Raw genomic sequence first — 27,044 nt, 5'->3', positions numbered from 1 at the left:
TCAGAGCCTCTGAAACTCAGCCTGTGGCAACTCAGCATCTTGGTGAGGTTTTTGTACACCAATCCCCCTCACATGGTCTGATTTCCAGATAATCTGCTGCCAAAGAGCTCTTTAAGAATTTTTGCGTCACTTTTAGTCAAAATAAACTTTATGTTTCACCAGGGCTGCAGCTCAATTTTCCTCCTAGAGGTGGGTGGCTACATTTGTATGTTCTAATCAGTTCAGGAGAGCAGGATCCAGCTAAGACAGGCAGGATGAAGGTGCGGGGAAGCTCACTGTTAAGGCATAATTTCCATGTCTCCAGTTACAGCTATAAATAAGGGGATGGTGGTGACAAGCAGACGACAAATAGGGTTAATGATCAGTGAATTAGAAGTGTGCAGATGGGTCTATACTATAAAAAGGTATGCAGGGCTGGGATCCTAGTTCTAGAATAGAGTGGAGAAAGGGGGGTTCTTAGGCTTCCTCGTTACTGATTACTTACATTATTTTAATGCAGAAATATAAATGGGGGGTGATTTTGTTATAAAATGTTAGGCACAAATTCTTTGAAAAGTGTTTTTGCTACTTTAATCAAAACAAGGCACTTCCTCTGTCCCTCCCATCCCTCAAAAAACCTCCAAAACAAAGGCTTTTTCTCCAAGGTACTTCAGTCCAGAGAAAGTACTTGTACAGTCTCAAATGTTACCATTTGTTTATAGAAGATGGAAAAGCATAAATCAGAGAGCTAATGCCCCAGTTTGCATGCCGATTTGAAAAAGAGAGCAGAAAATCGTAAGGGAAAAAAGAATAGCAAACTTTTAGAAGGAACAACAAAACAGCTGGTATAAGTGGCGGACAGTTCGCAAAGAACTGTTCTGAGTAGTTCAGTAATAACAGAAACTCTGACAACAAACAAGCAAGCCTAGGGCTATAATTATTGCTTCCCTTTCTCTGACTGCTGGTCCCCCTCTCCTTCGCTCCAGCAGTGGCTATCGGCACCATCTCAAGGACAGTTGTGGTAACGCAACACTGTTAATAAGATATGTACCTAAACCCAAATCCTTCCTTTTTCCTGGTAATTCTTTGTGAACATCGTCTAAAAAAGTGTTTTATCAGTTTTTAAACTTGTTGCCTTCTAATTTCTCTACAGCTTTCTTGTTTTTCTGTTACTGGCCAGGGAAAATAGCAGTGTCTAGCTGGTTTCCTCTTTTACATCACTTTGTCATATCCCCCTCATACTCTTCTTTCCAAATTAATAGTCCTAGACTTTCCCTGGAGAAATGGGAGAAAAGCAGGTTAGAGCCCATCTGCATTTCACATTCTGCTCCCAGTACTCTATCCCATTCCCAAGAGTTTGAGAGGCTGAAGGTTAATTGTGCCTCACTCAGTACACCTTGCTTGAGAGCTAAGCAGAATATTTGTATGTATAAAGGATCTGTTTGCAGACTTCAATCTAGAATTTCAGGGATGATTTTGTTCATGGAAAGGATCCATTCCTTCACTCTCAACCAGAATTCCCAGGTCTCTAATACCAGAATCCTGGAATGGATTTTCCAGGAACTCTGAGTCTACTCTCTCACAGAAAATAGGATCTTTCATCACAGTTTTTGGAGTTTTTCCCCCCTCACTTGTAGAAATATATAAGAATCTGCATGACGTGTCTTTTAAAAAAAATATTATTTGTTGCTGTAGCTCCACTCTACTCTGCTGAGAGCAGGCTTTTGTCTTGGTTTCTGAACTATAACTGAACACTGTTTGTCTCAGTCTACACTGGTAGTTACACTGTGTTCAGCTGCACACACTGATGACACACAATGTCAGCAACTGGTGATATATAGACAGAGCTTTAAGGTACACAGAGCGTATTGAGAACATATAAAGAGCTGTAACAATTACTTAGCTTGGCTTTTTTGTTCACTTATGGGTTTTTCCTTAATGTTTTTCACTGCAGTATATGTATTTTATTTGTTCTGTAAAGTACCTAAAACACTTTGTGGATACTGCATAAATAATAATTGCATCCCAAAATCTGATTATTAATTTATTCATGGACTTTTCTATATCACCCATCACTATAGTAGCTGACCACTTCCCCTATATTAGTGAATTTATTTTCACAACACCCCAGTGAAGTGAAAGGATGATATTATTCCTATTTTACAAAAGGACAACTGAGGCACAAAAAGATTGAGGTCAAATACTCAGCTAATTTTGGGTGCCTGATCTGAGATGACATGGGTATGATTTTTCAGAGTACTTAGCATTATGTAACAGTTGATGTGTTCAAAGCAGAGCGCCCATTGATTTCAGTTGCAACAGTGAGTTCAGCTGAGAGCACAATGATCCCACATAGCTGCTGCTGGGGCATTTGATGCACTGGTTGAGGCACACCACATGTTGTGATAGGCATGTGTAGGCCCCGGGGATCTTGAAAGGTGTGTAATGGAGCGTACTGCTCATCCTAGCAGTGGAGATACAGCGGCAGGTTTTGCATCTGTTGATATTCTGTCAGTAAGAGTTCCCTGTAAGCGTGCCCTGTAAGGAGTGTCAGTAAGCTGTCTGCCCAGGAGCCCTTTTTTGCATATCTTGGCACACATGTGGATGGTCCCTGGGGTGGGGTTGAAGTAAATTAAACTAAACCAAATTAAGACAACTTTAATTCTGAATGAGTGTCCACACAAGGGTTCAGGGCAGTTTAACTCATCCATTTTAAATTCACATATTTAATTAATTCAGATTAAATTTCCTGAGTGTTCCTGTGTAGACAAGCCCTTGGTCTCACCATCTACCCCCTAGTATCCTTGTCCCCGTATATTCCCTCCACTGCTGTCCACTCCACCCAGGTCCAGCTGTTGCCCTGTCTACATTTGAGTCAGGAAGCTGCCTCCTCCACACTACCTAGATGCTGCCAAGGGAACATCGGAAGCACGGGAAAAACAATATCCCTGTTTTCAGTTCTGGTGCCACAGCAAGTGGGAGTTAGCAGTTTCAGGGAACATCCTGTTCAGCCCCTGAAGCACTGAACTGGAGCATACTAAGTGCAAACGGAATCTCAGGAGAGTTTAGCTGCCAAACTCTAAGCAGTCTCTTCTGAGCATGTGCAAACAGATTTTTTCAAAGGCTTAGAATTTGGCCAAATTTGGGTGGATTTTCAGGGAAACAGCAAAAAGCACATGCCTGGGACCAGGGAGACGTCCTGCCATATTTCAAGCCTTTACTCCAAAAGCATAGGGGAGGCTAAAGCTTTCCAGCAAAAAAAGTTGTAAGAAAAAAACACTTAACATGGGCAAAACAAATTTTTTCACTAATCAACTTCCCAGAAATGGCTGAACCATTTTATTGGAACTTAAAATAAAATAAATAAATAAAATAAAGTGTTACATTGAACACCTTACATTGAAAATTTCAACCTGAACAGGATGACTAGTTGGGAACTCTCTAAGTATTCTCTTGTAGGGTTTTCTTGAAGCATAGGCTTTCCCCCAGAAGAGGGGGATATAACCCTACCTTACCTGCCCTGGGTCCAAGTAGAGCCTACACCAGAACTTGTAAATGATCTAAGTTACAGGCCCCCAGTCTTGTGTTTAGAAAACCTTCCTGGAGTGCAAAATTAAAGGATCATTGCTGCAACAAGCTACCACAGGGAAACAGAATATGAAGTTTAATCTCAGTTCTAGTCCAGCAGGACGTGGGTGCAAATCACATTTACGCTATGAGTGGGAAGAAAGTGTATATAGGTAGGTGGCTTTGCAAAAACCCTGGATGAAAAATTCAGGAGCTGTTAGGTGTGAGGCATGTCCTGCCCTCCCCACATAGCAGGGCATTGCCATAACAGGTTGTAGGGAGAGATCTTCTGTGAACTCTCTCATGAAAAAGTGTTATGGTTATATTCATAAAAGTTAAACAAATGCACCTTGCCATCAGCCAATCCATGTGCAATTCAAAGATCTTTCTCTCCATGGGCAAACTGCATATCAGGGATACAACTAAGCTAGGTAAGGAGAGAGCTCTGAGGTGTTTGGCTTCTTTCCCTCATCCCCCCTCCCCCCATTCTAGTCTCAACCTCTTTTTACCAACTGGATATGAATGTTTCCTTGTAATCTGGATTTACAGTCCCTTACGGACAGAGTTTCCCTTGCCCTGGGACTGTACACTGAGCAGGCCAGATTTATTCATAGATTTGTATTCCATTAATTGAAATGCAGTTTTAATCCTAATCCTCTCTTCTCTGATCCAGCCCCTAAAAACGGACTGGAGAAAAACAAAATGTTCCTCGCTTAAACTGTCCCGTCAAACCAGAATGAAGAAGTACTAGGCCCACACCTGCTGTACCAGCTTGGCAACTCGCTCCATGCCACTAATGTATTTGTGTGCATGTCAGGAGAGAGACTGAGGTTCTTTTGGGACTACCAGAACCTGGTTTTCATAACTCATCTTGAGGCCTATCAATGTTTTCTCTGGCTGTCTCCATTCTTAAACTAACACTAAAGGTTGCCATTCACATTACCACATTTTCCTTTAGGACAAAGGGGCAGCATGGTCTGGTAAATTGATGATGAGCCTCTGAGCCAGGAACTACCAAACTGCAGTCACTTCACCACTCTCTGCCTCAGTTCCCCCATCTGTAAAAGTAGGGACATCTGAAGTAATGCAGGACATTTCAATTAAGAATTTTAAAAAAACATTTAACGTTCTGTAAATTTCATAATTCTTTAATAATTTGCATCTAAAAAAGTACCAGGTTTCTGTTGGATTAGACCTAAATTTGAGTCTAAATAGGAGGGACAATTGCCTTCTGATATTAGCAGCCAATAGATCATTAAAGTCATACAAATATAAAAATAAAGCAGGAGAGAGGGTTGGAATTAATTTTCTTCAGTTTTGCTGTTGTGTAAATTCCATTATGCTGTGATACACTAAACTCTTGCCTGAGGAGGGCACAACTAGTCATTTATTATTTGATGGCACCCAAAAGAATACATTACCAAAGCCATGGGGCCCACTATCCCGAGATTAGTATGGACATTTTACATCTATCACACTATCAACAGGAGCTGGTGGAGGGGAATCTATTTATACATATGAATTTTAATCAACATTTCAAATGTTGCAATTTTAAAAAACGACAAAGAACTTCAGTGTTGTTTAAATAGTCAACATAACCACCAATAGCTAAGGCAGCTGATCTATTTTATTAGATAAAAATGGCCGTTGGCAGGGGACCCAGTTACTACAGCAAAGAGCACTGTATAAGAACGTATATAGAACAAACAGGAGCATACAACTCCTGGTTGCTGCCAGTGGCACAAAACTGGAATCAGACTATTGAAAATTCCTGTGACAGCACAAGAAACGACACACAACGTCCTAGTGGTGTCCCTGTCAGCTCCAAAGTACAGTAAAGGCATGGCTACACATTGCACTAGAGATGGTAATGGTCAGCTCCAGGAGACATTCCCACACTAGCTGTGAGCAAGCTGGAAAGCTAAGAATGAGTGTAACCAGTGCTTAGCTCATGCCAGGGCTGAGCCCTGGCACCTCTGGGCCTGGTAGTCCAGAGCCCCGGCATCAGTTACAAATGTAAAACTATTGCTTGAGCCCCGGCACCTCCTTCATTACAGATTAAGCACTGGTGTAACAACACTGTTCTGAGTGGGTAGCTGTGCTAAGTAGACACCCAATGGCTTGGAGGGTGTCATACTCCAGGAGGCTAGCCCCTCCTACCACCACAGCTACCCTCATTTTTAGTGCCCTAGCTGGATCAGTGCTAACAGAGGCATCTCCTCAAGCTAGAAATTACACTTCCATCTTGAAGCATAGACATACTCTTACACATATTGGCAGAGGCTACTGAAAGCTGTTGATTTAACAGCCCTTGGAGTTATCACAGCAGAGGAAACACTGGAATATATTTCTCTCCTCCATCCCCCTTGCAAAGATTTTAGAGCCGCAGTGGGTGTAGATAGAATACTGCGTCTGCCAGACTGGCTTCATTTTACATAGCATGTTTCAGACATCAGAATGGTCTGTGTTTTTTGAGGGGGGAACAAGCTATTGTATAAACTGTACTAGGAAACATCCGGGCAAGAACAGCAGAGATAAGCACACACTGGACAATAGTTTAAAATATTCCAAATTAAACAAAAATGGGCTTGAACACAGTTTAAGCTTGTCAAACTCAATCAGAGCTGGCATAGGCAGAAAACACTATCACTATCTCAAAAGACGTTAACTCCCTTTGATGGCTATAATCGAGTGGTAAACATGCAACATCAAAAGCAAAAACCTTTAAGTAACTAGGATATTGAATTTTGGGAAGCAAAAGCCCATGCATGAGCCTTAGCCTACTTCAGAACCACATTCAACCCCAAGAAAATTGCTTACTTGCCAGAGTTAAGGTAGTTTGCAGGTGTACATTAGTGCTTCTTTACATGGGTGGGGTTTGGACAAGCACATATGAATGTGCTTTATAAACATGAAGCAAAACAGAGACCACCTCGTATCTGCTGTAAAATGCAGGCTTCCACAGATCTTTCTTGTAGAAATCAAGGACAATCCATTTTTCCAGAGGTAATTCTGGAGGAAATCCAAGCAGTGTGTGTTTGAAATCTGAGAACATATGCAGTGGAATGCTTATGCACTAGCTTCAAATTTCTGTTGGTGACTAATACTATCAGAAAGAAAGGTTGTAAGCAATTCTGTTTGCAGCCAAGTCTTTTGCTTCTCTTTACACCATGATTTTTAATGGGCCTTACTAGAGGTGAAAAAGATACTTTTTGATGAAAGTACATCAGTAACAGAAGCTGAATTTAGAACCCCAAGAATCCCATTCATTGCTTGTTTGTAGGCCAGCACTGTTTTACCTATAATAAGTTAGTGGACTATTCTGTCAATATTCTCTTCACTTTGTCCAACCCCACCTTTTTCCCTTCCCCAGTGAGTAAAGGCTCCATGCAGAACCACACAAGTCATTGCCACAGAGGTCATGGTAGGCAGTTTAACAGCTTGGCTTGATTTGGATCCAAGCATTTACACTGCTCATCACCTTGGTATTTAAGCGCCTGTAGTGTGAATGTCATACTCTGGACACAGTGTGGGTGGAGAGCCTTTGTGTCTACTATGGAGAAGATAAAGCAACATGGCTTGTTGAACTGCTAATGTTTTGGCTCCCCAAGAGTTGTTTATGGGTCACTAGCATCTTTCCCATTCAATGAAGTTACATGTAGCTAATTTATAAAAGAAAACAGCTCTACCCGTAACTCCAGAAAGTGTTTTATTTAAAAGCATCATAGCACCATCTAGTTGAAGATGTCCAAATAAAATGCAGTAATTAAAAATCCAGTTTTGCTACAGCAGTGGTCTCCAAAGTTGGGGGTGTGCAAGAGGATCCTTCGGGGTGCGTGGCAGGAGGAGCGCTGCCAGAGCAGCGCTGCTTCGGCAGTTCAGGCGGGGGTGCATGCTCCAAAATTTTTTTTTACTGAATGGGATGCGTGACCAAAAAAGTTTGGAGACCACTGTGCTTGAGTACCATATTCTTTAACTTTGCCTGTGATCATATTTATTATGGCTGTCCTTGCTAATCTTATTGAAAAAATAACCCTCGTGTGAGTCCAGATTAACACACACCAGAATCAATCTGTCAGACTGACTTGCTTTCTGCTCTTCCCTAAGTACAAAGGCTCAATGCTGCTGGAATAAGAAACAGTTTTGGAAAAATTACTAGAAGAAAATGGAACTCTGTACACCTACCTCCTCAAGACCAACTCCTATTATGCAGAAAACCAAAAATGTGAATAGCTCCCTAGAAACAAAATTAAGCCAATACTGAATCTGGAGACTTTTATAGTACAAATAAAAATATGAAAGATTTCTTATAAACATTTTGCTGTACTTTTCCTAATATCACTCAGCTAGTTAGCCTAAAATGTGGCCATCTACAACCCTCTCTCCTATGGAAAGCACTGGTCAAAACAGTTGTTTTACAGAGCTATGTTCATTATTAAAAAAGGTAAAAACCCAAACTGACATTGAAAGCACTTATTATACAGTATCATGATGAGGTGAGTAAATTTTGTGCATGTACGCGCGCAGAATAGCCCGACAGCTTTTTTATTCAGCCATTCAGTAAAACGCTATTTCCCCAAAAGATCCTTCACATACATTTAAAGACTATGGACCAAGCTGTGTGCTTGGTCTCATCGTTTGGCTATGGCTTCCAATCTCTGCGATTCTCTATCACATCTACTTCTGGTTGACCATTAGGAGGCAGGTACTGTGCAGTTCACTTGGCTAATGCACCCATGGGGTCCCACGCTGGCAAGACAATGGGTTCCTGCTGCATCACTGCTAAGATGTCTTCTGGCACATGCTTCTTATCCACCACCACTTCATAAACATACTCAGAAAACCAGTCATCAGACATGATCAGGTAACCTGGAGATAAAAAAGAAAGTATGTTACTAACAAAGAACATTAATGATATGGGGAGGCATAGATCTTCTGGAAAATTGTATCATGTCTGACAACTTCATACTGTCAATCATAAATAGCAATTATTTCCACAGCAACTTTCATGATAAAGTCTTGGAGACTTCAATTTTCTGTTTTTAATTATGAACTACCTGGTTAAGTAGATTTTAGCTACAACAGAGACTTGGAGCAACAAGCCTAAATAGGAAGAAAGTTTGACAAGAGTGTCTTGGACAGGAAATCCTGAAAACAGCTTTGCAAATACAGGCACCTTTGTGCAAGGAAGAGACCATCTGTACTGAACAAGAGGGTCTGAGCCAGAACAAAAGGATTTATAATCTGGGCAACAAACAGCAGTCCTGGGGCATAGATCATCATACAAAAGGCAGACCCTCTAATAGGGGAGGCTCATTTTATAATCGCTCAGTCATGTGTTGCTGTTTTAAAGAACATCATGAATATGCATATTTAGCTGAACTACAATACACTAGATACATTCCAGATTGCTTAGGCTAAACTTCAGACTGTTTTATCCATGCTTATTAGCTACTCCAGTTATCTGGGCTTCCTCGTCCAGAACTCCGTTTCAGGAGATGGAGAGAATGCGTGTGTCCATATTAGATGCTAATTTCTTCCCTCAAACAAAGCCACTGAAACACCCTCTGGCTGAAATAAGTCTTACGGATAAACTGCACCTCATGTTTACACCGTTCCCACTCTGAGGCTCTGGCTGGGAATCTTAATGCAAGAGCCTTCTACCTGTATAAAGAAAATCCTACATCTAAAACATCTTGGTTTTCAGCATAATCCTGCTCTCTGAAACAGATAATTTCAGGCATTACCCACCACCCCATTCCAGGGAACTCAGCATGAATTGAGAAAGTGCACTGTCAGGGAGAGGGAGGCTATATTTGATAGAAGACAGATGAAGCTTTGTGTAATAAAGTTCCTCATGTCCCTATAACAATATCACCACACAATCAAATGAAACAAGAAAATGCCAGAAGAATATGGACAATAAGTGCATCTATCTACACCATCTTGTTTCTAAAGCAAGAGATCAGATTGAATTGCCATAAATTAAAAAGCCTATCAATTGTAATGCGAGCTAGAAGCCGGTTTGGAGGTACTGCCAAGGGAAGCTGCCTTGATTGTTCTTTTTCTTCAGGATATGAGTTCTTGGGACACAAAAAACCTCTCACTCCTGACAGCCAACAAGTAATTGCACCCTGCGAGGATAATGAACTCCCTGCCTCTGTGGCTGTTGACATTCTGCATGCCAGAGCTGGACTGTACTGATTGGGATCGCAGTGTCTGAACAAGGAGGAAGTGCCAAGTAAAACTTCAGAACATACGAACAGGGATGGTCACTGTTGCTTGAGAAGGCCTGTAGCCAGGGTCACATAGAAAGCCATAATTTTCTTCATTAAATGGAATTATTCCCATGCCTCAAAGGAAATGATATACACACCCCATCCCCACATCCTGTCCAAACAGAACCCCAGGCTCTGCATTCCAGCTAAGATGGATAAGCAGAGGAGAGTGAGTTTTGATTGTATTTCAGGGCAGAAGGCAGCAGTGAAGCCCCTCTAGGCCCATTCACCCATCAGTCTAGTGTTTCTACTCTAGCTGTGTGTTTATTAGAGAGAGAAAGAAAACCCAGATTCTGGCATAGTATCTTCGTGTTCTGACAAGAGGCAAACCAGGGCCTAACAGATGACTGCCCAATAAGTACAGTATGACATTTAGTTCTCAAGTACTACCCTAGCACAAAGCTGCTTCATGTTTCTCACTTCTTCCCCCAAGAGAAGCCTAATGAAGGGAGCATTTTATTAGGAAGAGCCAAAACAAGGTTGGTCCAGTGGTTCGGGCACTAGACTAGGACTTGGGAGACCCAGGCTAAAGTCCCTGCTCTGCCAGACTGCCTGTGTGAAAGCGGATAAGCCACTTGGCACCTCTGTGCCTTAGTTCCCCATCTATACAATGGGCTAACAGGACTGCCAAACCTCACAGGAGCGTGAGGATAAAAACAAAGGTTCCCCGGTGCTCAGACACTACAGTCAAGTTCCTAGGATACAGAGAAAGAATGAGGCTGTAGTAAAGATGCTAGGAATAAGAGGAGGAGGGTGCCAAAAGGGATGACAAACTAACAACTGTTTACATGGCTGCTAGCTGGAGACATACTATAAGAAAGACCGAGACCCCTGTCGAACAGATGGGATAACATGATTCAATGTTCATTCAGCGTTCACCTTTGGAGATCTCCTCCTTGGTTTTAAAAAGATGTCTGATTGGAGATGCTGGGTTCAGAGTTGGGTAACACTGTACTGATTCCTCAAGACAGAGTGAGCAGAGTTATTAAACTCATCTGCAAGGCTGATAAAGTGACCAATAAATCACAGAATGGAAAGTTCTGCTGGAAGGAAGTTTGTCTTATTTCAAAAAACCCACCAACGCAATATTTGTCAGCAATTGACTTCATTCCTTGGGAAAAACTAAAGGGATTCCAAGAAAACAAGAGTGTTACAAGAGAATCATGTAATTAGTGAATATTTAGGAGAGGTGACATTCACTGTTCCACAGGCTTCCCTTTCCCCACTACAAGCACCCTAGTGATGGTTCTGCTCCCTAGTCACGCACACCTTATAGCAGACGTGGTTAAATTGCTCCCCACCTTCAGCAGCTACAGTGTGAAGGCCCTTCTATGATCCAACCTTCACTGCCAGGATTAGGCAAGTCTAGGAAGACTGGTGGGCTGTCAGGTACCCCACCACACCAGCTGCGTAAAGGGTCCCAACTGGATAATATGGGTCCAAAGGAAGGGGTGCACATGGGGGAATGCTAGTAGTTTCTATATCCACTATAACTTCAGCCTTCTCCTCATGGCCTGAAAGCCTAATCTCTGCTGTATTGTTTCAAGTGGTAGGTGCCCTTTGACGTCCTGTTCAAAAAACAATGAAGTTGGGGCCTGTTTTTATCCCAAACCTCCAACTGGGTCTCAAATGTTATGTGCCAAGTGTAATGTAATCCTGGGACTCTTCCCTAGTGATGGACACTGGTCCTCTGTATTGGTTTATCCATGTACAGCTTTACAAGGATATGCTGTGAGATGGTGCTGCCCAAATCCTTCCTGAGATTTGATAAGGTACAAAGCTCGCTTCCAGGCTCATTCAGCAGCCTAGCAAGTTGCTAGGGTATTAGAGTTCAAATCCCCAACTCCGAGCCAGCAGGGGCTGAATGCTGAAAAGGCAGAGATGGGGATGAAGCACCATGCTGCTTGCAAGTAATCTCTTATGGTCAATGCCCAAAGAGCTGACAGGCTTTGGAGGAATATGTCTAGTTGCTCTCAGTTAAAGGGAAGGTTGTTGTGGCCTACAGATGAGAAAACTGTCCTAGGGTTTACCACCCCAAAATGTTTGCTTGAACCAAAGAGAGCTCAAACCAGCTAGGTCTGATGGAACATTTAAAAGTATAAGGAAATTTCCCAGACAACTCCCTGACCTAAAAAACAAACAGGCAATAAGCAAGACTAAAGAAAGGTTGCATCATATGGAAGAGCAGATGAATGACAGTAACCCATCCCAAAGGATGTTCACATGTATGTGGCGTGTGCACATGTTCATGTCAGGAACATGGACACAGATTTACATCCCCTGTACAAAACAGTGCAACACTTTAGAATTCCAAAACGGGTTGTCTTACTGTAAAGGAACAGTTGAGCTCCTATGAAACATAGAAGAACTCATTGATACAAAAAGAAGTTTAGGTTTGTAATAAAGTGACATTTGAGGCAATAACTAGGTGTTGCTGCTTATAAAAAAGCAGTTTAAGCTGCAGTGCTGGCAGACTACAAGCTCCACAGAGCAAGTCTGAGCAACATGAGTAATCTGGTTAACTTTCAACTTGTTATTTTTAAACTCTGAAGTGCTATATGTTGTCATCTTATGTAGTTACAGCAGTTATTGTTGGGTTGACTTTGGATTTTAGTACTCTTGTGAAGGAAACTAATGGGGAGAGCCAGGAGCAGCAGAGGCTCTTCCTACACAGACCTGTCCAGGTACCGCAGTCCTCCTCTGGGAGCTCGAGCCTGGTGTCCCCATTTGCACAGCTCCACCAACACACTTTAACCATAACCCTTCTCCACTGAAAATGCGTACTCCTGAGTAATGGCTGCCTTTTGGGCTTAAATGGGTCTATCCTACATCAAGCGTTTGAAATAAGCAGGGCCGCCCAGAGGATTCCGGGGGCCCGGGGTCTTCAGCGGCGGGGGGCCCTTCCGTTCCGGGGCCTGCCGCCGAAGTGCCCCCAAGACCCGCGGCGGGAGCCCCCCGCCGCTGAATTACCGCCGAAGTGGGACCCGCCGCCGAAGTGCAGTCTGGTCTTCGGCGGTAATTCGGCGGTGGGGGGGGTCCCCGCTGCGGGTCTTTGGGGCACTTCGGTGGCGGGTCCCGGAATGGAAGGGCCCCCCGCCACCGAATTACCGCCGAAGACCGGGCTGCACGTCGGCGGCGGGTCCCACTTCAGCGGTAATTCGCCACTGGGGGGTCCTTCCGCCCCGGAGCGGAAGGACCCCCCGCTGGCGAAGACCGGGGAACGAAGACGCTCCTGCGCCCTCTTGCCCCGCCCCTCTGGGCGGCCCTGACCCTATCCACCCCCCCCCAGAACACCCACAATCCAAACCCCCCCATTCCCTGCCCCCTGACCGCTTCCCCAACCTCTGCCCCCTCCCTGTGCCCTGAGCGATCCCAAGACTCCCTGCCCCTTAGCCAACCCCCCTGGCCCCAGCCTCTTACCCCCGGCTCCCTCCTCACCCGGAGTCTCAGCGCCTCGCCCGACAGCCGCAGCGTGTCTCGGCCGGGGCCCCTGAGCTCTGTCCCGCTCAGAGCCGCATGGCGAGGGGGTGGGGCTGGGAGCTCCACGCTGAGCGGAGGGAGCTGAGCTCAGCCCGGAGCTCGCAGCCCCGTCCCCTCACCATGCGGCTCTGAGCGGGACGGGGCTCAGGGGCCCCGGCAGAGACACGCTGCGGCGCTGTCTGAGGACGCCGCTCGATGCGCTAGGGCTCCAGGAGAGGGGCAGAGGCGGGAGCCTCAGCTGTTCTCTTGGGGGCCCCTGCGGAGCCCGGGGCAAATTGCCCCCTTTGCCCCCCCCTCTGGGCGGCCCTGGAAATAAGGACGTATGCCCGCTAAGCACTCAGATCAATTAAATTTATTTCACTTCAAAGCCACATTCAAACCTTCTTCTGGATAGGCAAAAGGCAAGTGCAAAGTTGCTAATAACTGACCTGAATGTGAATACCATTAACTCTCCAGTAGTCTTATTCATCTTTTCCCTTACACTGTTCTACAAGCATTGTCCCCAAAGAATGCGTATACTCAGCATGTTCAACTTTACATGATGTCTTTACACCACACTTTGGGACAGAAATGACTCAGTACCCTAACAAAGATATACCAGCGAAGGAGCTAAGTCCCAATGAATTCCATGCTAAGTATTTGTAAAGGAGGACAAGTGGGAGCACTTTTAGCTTTTTTCTAGAAGCATTCCTCCACAACCAGATTAATGGCACCCAACATAACAAGCCAAGTACCTAGAGCCTCTCATAAAACAAATTCTCATGATGAACAACTGAGTGCCATTCACTGGAGACCCCACACATTCAAGATATGGTCAAAGACAGTGGTTGCTGTATTGGCCTGGATTCTGAACGCAACCTGTATCTTGTTAATGAGCAAGTGCTATGACATAAGCATACCAAAAAAAAACCTATAGAAAGTAATGCTTGCTAATTGAAATACAAGGTCTATTAATTTGTGCATGGGAAGGAAGCTAGAGATTCAATATTAACTCTTGGGTGCTGACGGTTTCTTTACATGATGCAATATTCCCAAGTGCATCTGTTCTAATGGATGGGACACCCCCCCCCCCCCCAAAGGCTCGTCAACATTGTAAAGTTGAGTGTTTCAGTCTAGTTTCACAGTCAATTTTCTATTAAGACTGCTATTGGATTTTTGTTGGAAAACACGAGTATTGTACTTTGAATTTAAATAGCTGTCAGGACAGACAAGCTGCTGCATACGAAGAAGCAGTAGCAAAACATAGGCACCTACCAGGAATATTTGATGTGTTAGTGAATTTTTCATGTAACCAGAAAGATTACATCAATAGCTTAAAATATAAGGCCACATGGTGTTCTCTGAAATTAAACTCAAAGACCTGTCTGTGACTCCACAAGAATAAAATCAAAGAACTTGTTCTAAATATACTCCATTATGGGGTGAAAGACCCCCAGGCACAGTGGGAATTTTCAGCCATGCCAAGGCTTGCGAGAGTGACTAGGCATTAATCCCCCATCACAAAACCAGAATGCCTTTGATATAGTTATCAAGTCCCTGTCCAGGGAATCCTACAGCTCAAGATTGGGGAACCTGCAGGTCAGATTTTTAGCATAGCTTTATATGGACACACAGTTGGAATAAAAAGGTTTTGAGATTAAGGTAGATGTCCACCGGTAGAGTTGCAATACCTTGCACAATATCTGCTCATAACAGTGACCGGAACCAGGCATAGTATCAGTCCCTGATTTCCAGAATAATAAATTTCACCAGACAAAAGTTAGCAAAAGAAAGAAACAGGATCTGAAATGAGTGCTGTAGACTTACCACATGAAAGCAACATTTAGCTTTCATGTCTCTGTAGAAGCATTATTTGAATAATATCAGCTGCAGCTTGGTGAGATCCTACAGATGAGACAACTCTGGTAAAGAGAGCTAGATAATAAGCAGGATGCTATAATCGGAAAGTCTCACCATAAAACATGCCAATTAAGTTAGACTGCATTTGTCTTTCCTTCCTATTTAAAAAAGGATAAAGGATTTTTGAGAGAAGCATGTGCTAAGAGATTTCTTGGAAGTGACCACTGCCTAATTTGGTCCTGCACAGCTGTTCCTAGCTTATCTATTGGCTCTCTTTAAAAGATTTCCTTTGCATAATCTCTAGAATTCTGGCTATTTCAGAACAAAAATGTTAGCTTATTTTCAGATGGGAGAATTACATATTTTGCAGCAAAAGATTGCTCTTCTGTGTAGTTTAAGAGACCCTCTTCCTCCCAAACAGAAACTTGTCAGACAGTAATGCTATACTTTTATTATTTTGCAATAAGTAATACATTTCAGACTGGATGGGCATTTGACAAACTAATCTAGACCAGGTCCATGCAGAAAGATTTGAGAACAAACCCCTTAACGTGGATTATCTTTGGCTATCAAACCTTATGAGTTCTGTGTAGCACGCTGTTTTTTTGTTGAAGTAGGTTTGTTAGGAATATAGGGGAGCAGGAACAGGTTTGTTGCTATAAAGGTATTCATGTATTCTGGGCTGAATGCACTTGTTCACTATTGTATGTTGCGCTTAAGTGTTAGGCAGGTGACATGTTTGTTGGGGGGAGAAGGTCTGGAGCACTTATGGGTGTGAAATGGGCTTACTAAGAATAGCACAGATTTCATTAACTGATCCAGAATTTGTACACCTTTGTTTTTCAATTAGTTATGACAGTATCTTTTTTAAAATAAGACTCTTATGGCTGGGCAAAAGCAATATTACCACAAATCAGTGTCCCCCTCACAATGGATGGGCAACCCTTTGGTAACCAGTGTTTGCAGCCCAATGTTCCCAAGCAATCCTAAACCACCACCACAATGTGGCATATGGTACTGGGAGGAGGAAAGGACAGAATTAGGAGGAAGGGAAGACTTCATAAGAGAACATTTTGATTTCACACCTCTAATGCTTGTGGTCCATGCTCTGCTGTGTTAGCGAAGGTGGCAATGAGTGCAGGATTGCATGGCAGTAGGCACAAGCTACCAAGAGAAGTGGTGGATTCTCTCTCTCTCATGTTTTCAAATCAAGACTGGATGCCTTTCTGCAAGATGTGTTTTAAAACACAAGTTATTGGGCTCAATACAGGGTTGCCTGGGTGAAATTTAAAGGCCTGTGCTATACAGGAGGTCAGACTAGATGATCTATGGTCCCTTCTGGCCTTAAGCTAGGGACGTACAAGTAGGTTATTACAAAGCAATCATCTATTTAGCTAATTTAAAAAAAAATTAAGACAACTTTTTTAGCACCCTTTTCACACATTTTTGAGAGACTCCAACTACCTATCATAACTTTAAACTAGAACTAGGATTTACTTAGACATGAGCTGAACAAGCAACTTTTTAAATATGACCTCTAATCTCTTGTGTGTATTGTATTGGTTGTCATGCTTCATTGCCGTCAATTAGGAGAAGTAAACAGACAGGCAAACGTGCATATTTCCTGAAATTCCTCTTGGCAAGTCATACAGATGTTTGAGAGGTCCAGCCCTCTCCACAGCATATCAATATACTCAGCCATAGTTTGGCATCACTACAAAGGAAAACAAAACTCTCTACAGGAAACCACCAATAAAGCACTCAGCTCTGCTTGGCATCAATCTGAGTTTTATTGCTGCCTCAAATTCATCATAGTCATTCCAAGAAGTATTTATATAATGCAACAACAATTAGAAATCAATCAAGCTGGAGGGGAAGGAGCCAGTGATCTGTTGATGAAGAGAAATATTACTAGCACTTAAAATTTGTTTACAGAAATTCTGGGCCACTGAGTTTGGTGGGAGAAGTCAGCTAACATCCATTCATTATATTTTTCATGTGGAGATTAAAAGATTCGCACTATCAAATTGCTAAAATAGTTATGAGACAAGGCCAAGACAGCCCCTGATAATGCAGACTGCGCACTTGTTTATCGTCACATATGGGGTCTCAAAATGCTTTACAAACATTAAATGATGCCTTGCAGTATGCAAGATCTCTTATCTGTGGTCTACTGATGGGAAAACGGAAGAACAGAAGTTAAGTGATTAGCCCAAATCACATGGGAAACCTGCAGCAGAGTCAGGAATAGACTGTACGTCTCTGGAACTCCTGAATTTGGCATAACCCAAGACTATCCTTCTGAAAAAGTTCAGTATAGCATGTCCTGCACAGTCCATGTTATCTAATCCCATCTCAGAGGCTCTGGGCAGCGGACTCTTTTGAAGACAGGTCACAAACAATGGAAAGAGCACAACTGAAATCTTCAGTCTGCATCTTTACTGTTTCTGGTGGTTGCTTATAATGAAGTCATTTGTTCCACTGACACAGCAAAGCCAAGGTTGCACCAGAACATGAATTGCAGTTGGCACTTTAATACATCACAACAATTCGGGATTTCGATTCACTTCACTATGAATGGAACTGGAATACTTCCAAGTTCACTATAAGCTGGTTCCATTGTATAGTCACGTCTTACTTTCCCATTTGAGGATTTTAAAATAAATTCCTGATTCTTGTTTCAGGGAGATGGCTGAGGAAGCCCACAATGCCCAGCCTAGCAACTCCTTTTCTTTCCCTGGCTTGCAGAGTGAACATATTGTATGCGTCTACTTATCTTCGGTAATTACACTGCCCCTTGCACCTCTTCTGTTGCCAAACTGCAGATACTGGTAGTAACTGCAGAAGGAGTTCCTTAATCGACCTTAAGCATCACCTTAGCCTGTGACCTAGGGGACAGTGAACTCTAGTATGACTCAGCCTCCATGTTTCAGTCTGACAGGATTTTACAGTGAGCTTGTAACTGGGATCCATCCTGTGTAATCACCACATTCTGAAAAAATCAAATCTGAAACTTCAGTAAAAGTCAAAGCATATTTTTCTGCCCTACCTCAACTGAGTCCATAAACAAGTACAATTGGAATGGCAGCCACCTAATCGCTCCTATGGGAATACATACGGACATTCATTGCCATTTCACGAGGCAACATTCAGCCAAACAGGTAGCACATGATGCGACTAGGCGGGGATCCAAGTTCAGAATTATGCTTCTAAGCCAGTGGTTTAACATTTTTCTTCATTTGCAGACCCCTAAAAAAAATGTCAAATGAAGGAGCAGACCCTTTTGGAAATCTTAGGCACAGTCTGCAAACCCCCCAGGGTCCACAGATTGAAAACCATTGTTCTAAGCTCCTAGACCACTGGAGACTGAGGTAGACTATATTATTCTGCAACTAACTCTGTGGGACATAACTCTTCCTACAAGTATTATGGTGTAGGATCTCACTTGGTGCACACTTGCTGCTGGTAATCTTTTCCCTGCAAGTTGCATGGGCCCTTTTTAAAGACACCATAATAGAGGCCCAACTTCAATGTATACCCCAAATTAAGTAAAACAGTAAAAGAACTAAAAAAGAGCCACCGTGGCTTAACAACCATGTAAAAGAAGCAGTGAGAGATAAAAAGACTTCCTTTAAAAAGTGGAAGTCAAATCCTAGTGAGGCAAATAGAAAGGAGCACAAACACTGCCAACTTAAGTGCAAGAGTGTAATAAGAAAAGCCAAAGAGGAGTTTGAAGAACGGCTAGCCAAAAACTCCAAAGGTAATAACAAAATGTTTTTTAAGTACATCAGAAGCAGGAAGCCTGCTAAACAACCAGTGGGGCCCCTTGACGATCAAAATTCAAAAGGAGCGCTTAAAGATGATAAAGTCATTGCGGAGAAACTAAATGGATTCTTTGCTTCAGTCTTCACGGCTGAGGATGTTAGGGAGATTCCCAAACCTGAGCTGGCTTTTGTAGGTGACAAATCTGAGGAACTGTCACAGATTGAAGTGTCACTAGAGGTGGTTTTGGAATTAATTGATAAACTCAACATTAACAAGTCACCGGGACCAGATGGCATTCACCCAAGAGTTCTGAAAGAACTCAAATGTGAAGTTGCGGAACTATTAACTAAGGTTTGTAACCTGTCCTTTAAATCGGCTTCGGTACCCAATGACTGGAAGTTAGCTAATGTAACGCCAATATTTAAAAAGGGCTCTAGGGGTGATCCCGGCAATTACAGACCGGTAAGTCTAACGTCGGTACCAGGCAAATTAGTTGAAACAATAGTAAAGAATAAAATTGTCAGACACATCGAAAAACAAACTCTTGAGCAATAGTCAACATGGTTTCTGTAAAGGGAAATCGTGTCTTACTAATCTATTAGAGTTCTTTGAAGGGGTCAACAAACATGTGGACAAGGGGGATCCGGTGGACATAGTGTACTTAGATTTCCAGAAAGCCTTTGACAAGGTCCCTCACCAAAGGCTCTTACGTAAATTAAGCTGTCATGGGATAAAAGGAAAGGTCCTTTCATGGATTGAGAACTGGTTAAAGGACAGGGAACAAAGGGTAGGAATTAATGGTAAATTCTCAGAATGGAGAGGGGTAACTAGTGGTGTTCCCCAAGGGTCAGTCCTAGGACCAATCCTATTCAATTTATTCATAAATGATCTGGAGAAAGGGGTAAACAGTGAGGTGGCAAAGTTTGCAGATGATACTAAACTACTCAAGATAGTTAAGACCAAAGCTGATTGTGAAGAACTTCAAAAAGATCTCACAAAACTAAGTGATTGGGCAACAAAATGGCAAATGAAATTTAATGTGGATAAATGTAAAGTAATGCACATTGGAAAAAATAACCCCAACTATACATACAACATGATGGGGGCTAATTTAGCTACAACGAGTCAGGAAAAAGATCTTGGAGTTATCGTGGATAGTTCTCTGAAGATGTCCACGCAGTGTGCAGAGGCGGTCAAAAAAGCAAACAGGATGTTAGGAATCATTAAAAAGGGGATAGAGAATAAGACTGAGAATATATTATTGCCCTTATATAAATCCATGGTACACCCACATCTCGAATACTGTGTACAGATGTGGTCTCCTCACCTCAAAAAAGATATTCTAGCACTAGAAAAGGTTCAGAAAAGAGCAATTAAAATGATTAGGGGTTTAGAGAGGGTCCCGTATGAGGAAAGATTAAAGAGACTAGGACTCTTCAGTTTGGAAAAGAGAAGACTAAGGGGGGACATGATAGAGGTATATAAAATCATGAGTGATGTGGAGAAAGTAGATAAGGAAAAGATAATACAAGAACTAGGGGTCACCAAATGACATTAATGGGCAGCAGGTTTAACACAAATAAAAGGAAGTTCTTCACATAGCGCAGTCAACTTGTGGAACTCCTTGCCTGAGGAGGTTGTGAAGGCTAGGAACATAACAGCGTTTAAAAGAGAACTGGATAAATTCATGGAGGTCAAGTCCATTAACGGCTATTAGCCAGGATGGGTAAGGAATGGTGTCCCTAGATTGTTTGTTAGAGGGTGGAGATAGATGGCAGGAGAGAGATCACTTGATCATTACCTGTTAAGTTCATTCCCTCTGGGGCACCTGACATTGGTCACTGTCGGTAGACAGGATACTGGGCTAGATGGACCTTTGGTCTGACCCAGTACAGCCGTTCTTATGTAGTTCTTTATTTCCATATATGGACCTCAGCAATGTATTCATGTGACTGCTATGATTTATGTTACCTTTAATACCACGGTCTTCACCCCAGGAGTTCTCCACCTTCCATTTCTCAAATGATCCTTCTTGCCCATCCTGAAGAAAGATGGAAGTAAAACATGCATTCAGTGGAGAAATTCCTCAGTTTCTGACAGTCAGTGCTTCAACTTCTAAAATCATTCCCAACAAAACCACCACCAACCTGACACACAGATATCTTTGATGCTCATGCTAAGGAAACAACGTAGATGTGTTTTTGTAAGACATAGACTAAGTCGCGGTCCCTTTTAAAAACTCTAAGTACTTTGCAGTTGCATTACAAGCAATTCTTTACCTGTTAGTAGTGGACTTAAGGTCCAGAACCTATGTTACCTGTTTGACATAGAGAAAGTTTCTCAGCGAATGTTTCTATTTGCCTGACTGTCACAACAGTAACAAAAACTAAGTATCTGAAGTTTATAACATTCTTCCCCGCGGCCTTGAGTTGGACTCAGTTAGGCAAGTCTAACAGATGACAGTATGTGGAACTACTTCTAGAAACTTTGGTAAGATTTTAAGAGATGTTTCTTCTTTCCAGTGATTATCCTTGCTAATCTGGTTTGAATGATGCTTACAGTTTCTTGGATAACCTGCACCTTTCAGCCTTTCAATGGAGGCTTCCCCCTCACACACCACGACTCAGCTTTGGTCTCCCTGAAGACATTCTCTTCCAGAGGGGGGCCTATTAGCTGTTTCACCAGAGATTGTTTTTTTTAGCCTCCCCAAAGTAGACTTTCACAGCCTTGCCTGGTTGACATTAAAAAAATGGAAGCAGTTAGGGCCCCCCAAGAAAGACTGTAGGCCGCCACCACCCAATCTCCTCAAATGCGGGTCATTAGGGGGCCGAGCTGAATTGTTTCAGCTAGTCTGAGTCCACACTGGCTTTCAGCATGTTTAATGATCAGTTCAAACTGAACCAGTTTAGTGCCAGTGTGGACTCAGACTTGCTGAAACAGTTCAGCTAGACCTCCTAGTGCCCCACAGTGCACTGGTGAAATCTCCCTGGTTCAGCTCAGAAGCAGTGCATTCTGGAACTGTTATCAATAACTAGGAGTCATTGCAACTGAAACAGTTTAGGACATGGCTTAAGAGAACAAGGGGCAAACATGAAACATTCATTAAGGCAAGTGTGGAACCCTGAACTGTTTGTGCTTAAACTGGTTCAATGACAAAGCAGTTCTCTAGTGTAGTCAAGACTGCATTCCATTCCAAGCTTCATTAGCACTCTAGCATATAGTCCACATTCTGAAAGAGTCTAGTCTGTTTTTAGATTATCAAGCAAACAGAAGCACTGAGAAGATAACCCCCATGTGCTTACTAAATAAGATCCTTAATCCACAGGCTTCCCCATAGCAGCTCCTATGAAGAACTATTAATTCATTTCTCTCCCTTTCTTCTGGTATTCTGCCCTCTTGTGCGATGTTCATGATAATGTAGCCTTAGCTCTGGTCTTTGGAAAAGTCTGCCCCTTACTACAGTAATAAAGGGAGGTAACTACACTGATGTTTTATAGTTTTGGGATGAGGTTGGGAAAAAAAATACTTGAAAGGTAGACAAGAGTCCTTAAAATGAGATATTCAAGAGATGTACCAAAAGCACTAAATTGGGTCCACTCATAAGCACTTTGACATGTAAATTGAACAAAAGTATACAGCATGGTTTAGAAATACTGGCATGGATTAAATGTGCCTCTTCTGGAAATAAATTACATTGTAACATTGAAGAAAATCCCATTGCAATCAAAACCTTATTACAAAACAGGTAAAAAACTAATGCTTTGATGGATTTACAACTACCTTTGAAAGCTCCTTTAGATTAAAGTCAAGGTTTATATAAAGGCAACATGTTCAAACAAACAAATACTAAAATAATATCTAGGTTGTGTAAGAAAAATGCCTTCAGATTCTGGACACCCTCTAGAGTTAAACACCACCACTTCCTTTAAGTGACCTCTTGGCTCTAGAAACATCCATCTCACATTCTTCTTCAAGACCCAAAGAATATATAGTCTATGTATGGGAACGTGTTTTCAGTTTAGCAGATCTTCCTTACATTTGTCAAAGTTCTGGGTTTAGGTGGCAGTATAACAGAGCCCATTCATTGATACACAATCTGGCTATTGGAATCAGAGTTTAACTTTTGCATACCAAAACCCTAAGAGGGTCAAAAATATGAGCTGCAAATCAAGGAAGCAGACTGCCGGGAAGGAATTTCTACTTATATAACTTTTGCTGTTCCCAAAAAAAACCAAACAGTTCAGTGTGAAAAGAAACCAGATTGCAGCATGAGTCACTTTACGTTCCTTAAGTGTTTTTTTTAAATATAAAAAGTTACTATACACATATATAAACCTGTAATCAGTGTGAAGTTTGTGTAAGAATTTCAAACAGCTACAAAAGTATAAATCATTTTAAATCTCTACATTTCAGAAATCAATAGACTATCCTTTAATCCTAATCTTCACACAGGATTAGTTCTGTAATCTGACACTTGAAAAGCATGTGTAAATTGTAGAAGACCAGTATGTATTTTGAAAAGTAGTTCTGAGAAAAAGTGGTGGCTCAACAATCCCATATCACACCTTTGCATGAAGTCCTGACTCTCGGGGAAAGTTTTCAGTAATATGTAAGCACTTACTTCTCAGACCAAGTAATCTTGGTTTGGAAGAGATTACTTTTTCAAAGGCATCTTAAAAACTTTGACTTGGTGTTCTGATGTAGGGGGAAGTCTCAGATTTTTCCAGAAAACACAAAAGCTGAAAATTATGACTACTTCCAGGTATCCAAAGATACTGAATTTCACATGGGGCTCTCAGATGCCATTTCCCTGGTTTATTAGCATGCAGTACTGCTGTTGGCAATGTGAAAGTGCTAAGAGCTGTACTGCTGTTTGGGGGTTTAGATTCTTCTCTCCCATTATTGGGTGCATCACAGAAGTCACGTGCTACTAATTCTGAGGGATTGTTAGTTACTTGAGTGCCTCCCGCAGGCCGTTCAAGCAGGTTTTAAGCAGTACAAGCTTGGTGCTAGACCTAGACTAGATTAAGTAGTGTAGATGTGCTAGCATCTTTGATTCCCTGGTCAGTAGGATAAATCAGAATTCACATACCATTTAAAGCCAGCAAAGCTATATTTTAAGTTCCTGGAAAATACAAGCCAAGTTTCTTTGCCCTTCAGAAATTCTTTGAGGGCACAAAAACCAAGCCACTGCCCTGTTGTCCAGGATTGTTCACTTGTTGTTTGGAGAGACTTAAAAGTTTTAATTTACCAAGTGACACAGGCAAATAAGACATCATAGGCATCATGCGCAGGTGTGATGTCCTGCACATGTTCTGCTAAAAGGCAGCATATGTACATTGTGAATGAACCCTGAGCCCATAAACTGCAGGAGAGTTCAAATACATCTGTGCAAACAGCACAAGTGCTTACGGAGGAGATCTTACCTTCTCCGTGAACGCAGTGAGGACCATGGCATGGGTCATCGTTGATTCTCCAAAGATTAATCGTTCTGCTTTGTTCATGTTCTTGACGGAGACACCAAACACCAGCTCATGATCAAACCTACAAGTAAGACATACAAAGGAGGTGAAGACAGGAGGGAAGGGGGAAATCAGTGGAACATAACATCCTATGATGTATTGCACAGGGCTTTGACAGATGCTTAGCTCCTCTTCAAATCTCGAGTTAGAATACATACTAAATGGACCCTTTTTGGAATGCCATTCACTAAGTACTAGGGAATTCAAGTAACTACACAAGACATTCAGAGCGGTGCTACATTCCCTTCCGTTTTGCCTTGCAAGACAGGATATACTGCATTTAAGTCCATTTCTCTTCAGCTAAGAATATTTTACATTAACATTTCACATCAGTAAATTAGCAACCGAGCACATTTTCAGAGTATCAACATTTCATTTAACAGCCAAAAAAGGGGATTTAACAGGAATAGAGAGCCAAAGGCACACTTGTCCAAAAAATGATTTTTACCAAAAATGAGCAAGACAACATTTGTCACCTTAGCATTTTCAATTTGTAGCAAGATTGCCATGAACAGAGAGCCCAAAACCAATTGTGTTATAGATTTCCTGCACTTACACATTCAGATCAATGATGCCCAGCTTGCTATGGAAGTATTTTCCAACATCGCAGCCGAACCACACAGCCTAAAAATAGGAGAAGAGAGTCATGCTTGGGCCACGTTCCAAGATAGCCTCTTACACTAGATAAGAAAGAAAAAAATGTCGTGCCACTAATTGGAAAAAAAACCACAAACCTCGCCATCTTTAATAGAAGCTGCAGCCAGCTTCTTCAACAGATCAACAGGCTGGTTGTTGTAGAGTGTTTTTCTTCCTCCCACCAGGTTGCCTAGGTATGCTACCGTGTATAGCTTGTTGTACTGGTTCTGGGGTCGAGGATCATTCACTAGACAAATCTGCCATGAGTAAGATGTCACTAGTTAAATTACAAATCAATTGAAGCCTCAAAAAACTCTTGGTATCAGATTAGTTCTTCTGCTCTAGCTAGCTGACCATCCCATGCAAGTGAGGACAGCTTCAGCTGGAACATCAGAAGTTTGAGTGCAATAGAAGACATGCTCTAAGCTGGTCCACGTATCCCTAAGTGCTGCACAGGAACCTCATTCTATTCTAATTAATATTTTATTATCAAAGCCCCCATGGCTAAGCCACTCAAGATCTTGCAGCAGCATGAAAACACAAGTACAATTAATCCATAAAAAACCATCCAAATTAACACAAAACCAAGTGAGGGGCGCAATGCAAATACAAAAAGGGATGTGGATGCAGAAAGGAAGAAGGGGGAATAAATTCAAGGCCAACTTGGACTCAATTGATAGCCTCACACATTCCCCGTAGCAAACCGTGTAAGCAGCCCTGCTTCAGCAACGGCACATAGTACTATACATGCATCAGAAACAGCAGGCATTTGTTGTATTCTCCAACCTTGTCTTCCATGTTGAAGAGGGGTTTGATGTGTTCCTGATAGAACTGCAGTGGTGTCACAGGGCCAATCTTGTGGTAGTTCTTCTCCTTATCTCGGAACTCCCAGGAGAAGGTCTCAGGAGGGTTCCCCAAACAGGTGCTCACTATTCTGAATACCTGCACAGGAAAGCCGATAGGGGCATGAAAATTCACCCAAGACTTTTGTCATGGGCCATTGATTAAGCACCAAAATTCTGCAGCTGGGCCAGCTACAGAAATGCCATTAGTCAATTGATATCTTCACATGGGGACCAGCTGCAGAATCAGACCCTTAATGTTCATCTTTAAGGCATCCGAATAACCCCATGCTGGTCAGTTCCTGCCCCCATCCGGTTCTAAGAACCCTCACTCTACAACACCGCCTTACGTCAAATTAAAGGCCACAAAATCCAGAGCTTCCTCACCATGCTAGAAACACCACAGGTTCCTGCTCAAGCTTTTTGTCATTTTGCTTAGGCACTAACATTCAATTCCAAGCTGTAGGCATATGGTAGCAGTGAAATACAATAAAAACCATATGGCTCAGCTGAAACACTGTCTAGTCCTTCACTCTAGCAACTCCTTTGAGGTGCAGTGAAACCTTCCCCTAGATAGAAGCTCTGTTTAGACACTGCAATGGAACCAAAAGCACTTACAGTCGAAGACCACAATAAGGACAATAGCTTTTGAGACAGAAAGTTGCCAGGCCAGCTGCTACCCTTCAGAAGACCCCTCCCTCCCCACTAGCATATATAAATATTGTTTGGGAAAGGGCTCTGTCATAACTATAACGGGAAGGGTAACAGCGCTCTTGTGCGCAATACTATAAAATCCCTCCTGGTCAGAGACACCAAAATCCTTTTACCTGTAAAGGGGTAAGAAGCTCAGGTAACCTGGCTGACACCTGACCCATAAAGGACCAATAAGGGAACAAGATACTTTCAAATTTTGGTGGGGGGAAGGCATTTGTGCTCTGTTTTGGGGGTTGTTCGCTCTTGGGACTAAAAGGGACCAGACATCAATCCACGCTCTCCAAATCTTTCTGAAGAAGTCTCTCATATTTCAAACTTGTAAGTAACAGCCAGGCAAGGTGTGTTAGCTTTATCTTTGTTTTCTCAACTTGTAAATGTTCCTTGTGCTAAACGGTTTACCTCTGTTTGCTGTAACTTTGAAC

The 27,044-nt window shown here is 42.4% G+C and overlaps 1 protein-coding gene across 1 annotated transcript in view; it reads right to left on the bottom strand.

The window, feature by feature from the left end:
- Positions 1 to 7,652: 7,652 nt before the first annotated feature.
- Positions 7,653 to 27,044, bottom strand: part of BLMH (bleomycin hydrolase) — a 34,203-nt gene continuing 14,811 nt past the window's right edge. The window contains exons 7-12 of the mRNA XM_044993557.1: positions 25,853 to 26,008; positions 25,165 to 25,323; positions 24,987 to 25,054; positions 24,335 to 24,452; positions 20,880 to 20,949; positions 7,653 to 8,415 (exon numbers count right to left, since the gene is read on the bottom strand). Coding sequence (XP_044849492.1) covers positions 8,264 to 8,415; positions 20,880 to 20,949; positions 24,335 to 24,452; positions 24,987 to 25,054; positions 25,165 to 25,323; positions 25,853 to 26,008 — 723 coding nt within the window. The 3' untranslated portion in view covers positions 7,653 to 8,263. The remainder of the gene's footprint in view (positions 8,416 to 20,879; positions 20,950 to 24,334; positions 24,453 to 24,986; positions 25,055 to 25,164; positions 25,324 to 25,852; positions 26,009 to 27,044) is intronic.

The sequence above is a fragment of the Mauremys mutica genome, chromosome 19 (assembly GCF_020497125.1).
Source record: "Mauremys mutica isolate MM-2020 ecotype Southern chromosome 19, ASM2049712v1, whole genome shotgun sequence".
NCBI lineage: Eukaryota > Metazoa > Chordata > Testudines > Geoemydidae > Mauremys > Mauremys mutica.
This window is presented reverse-complemented; position numbering and strand designations above follow the sequence as displayed.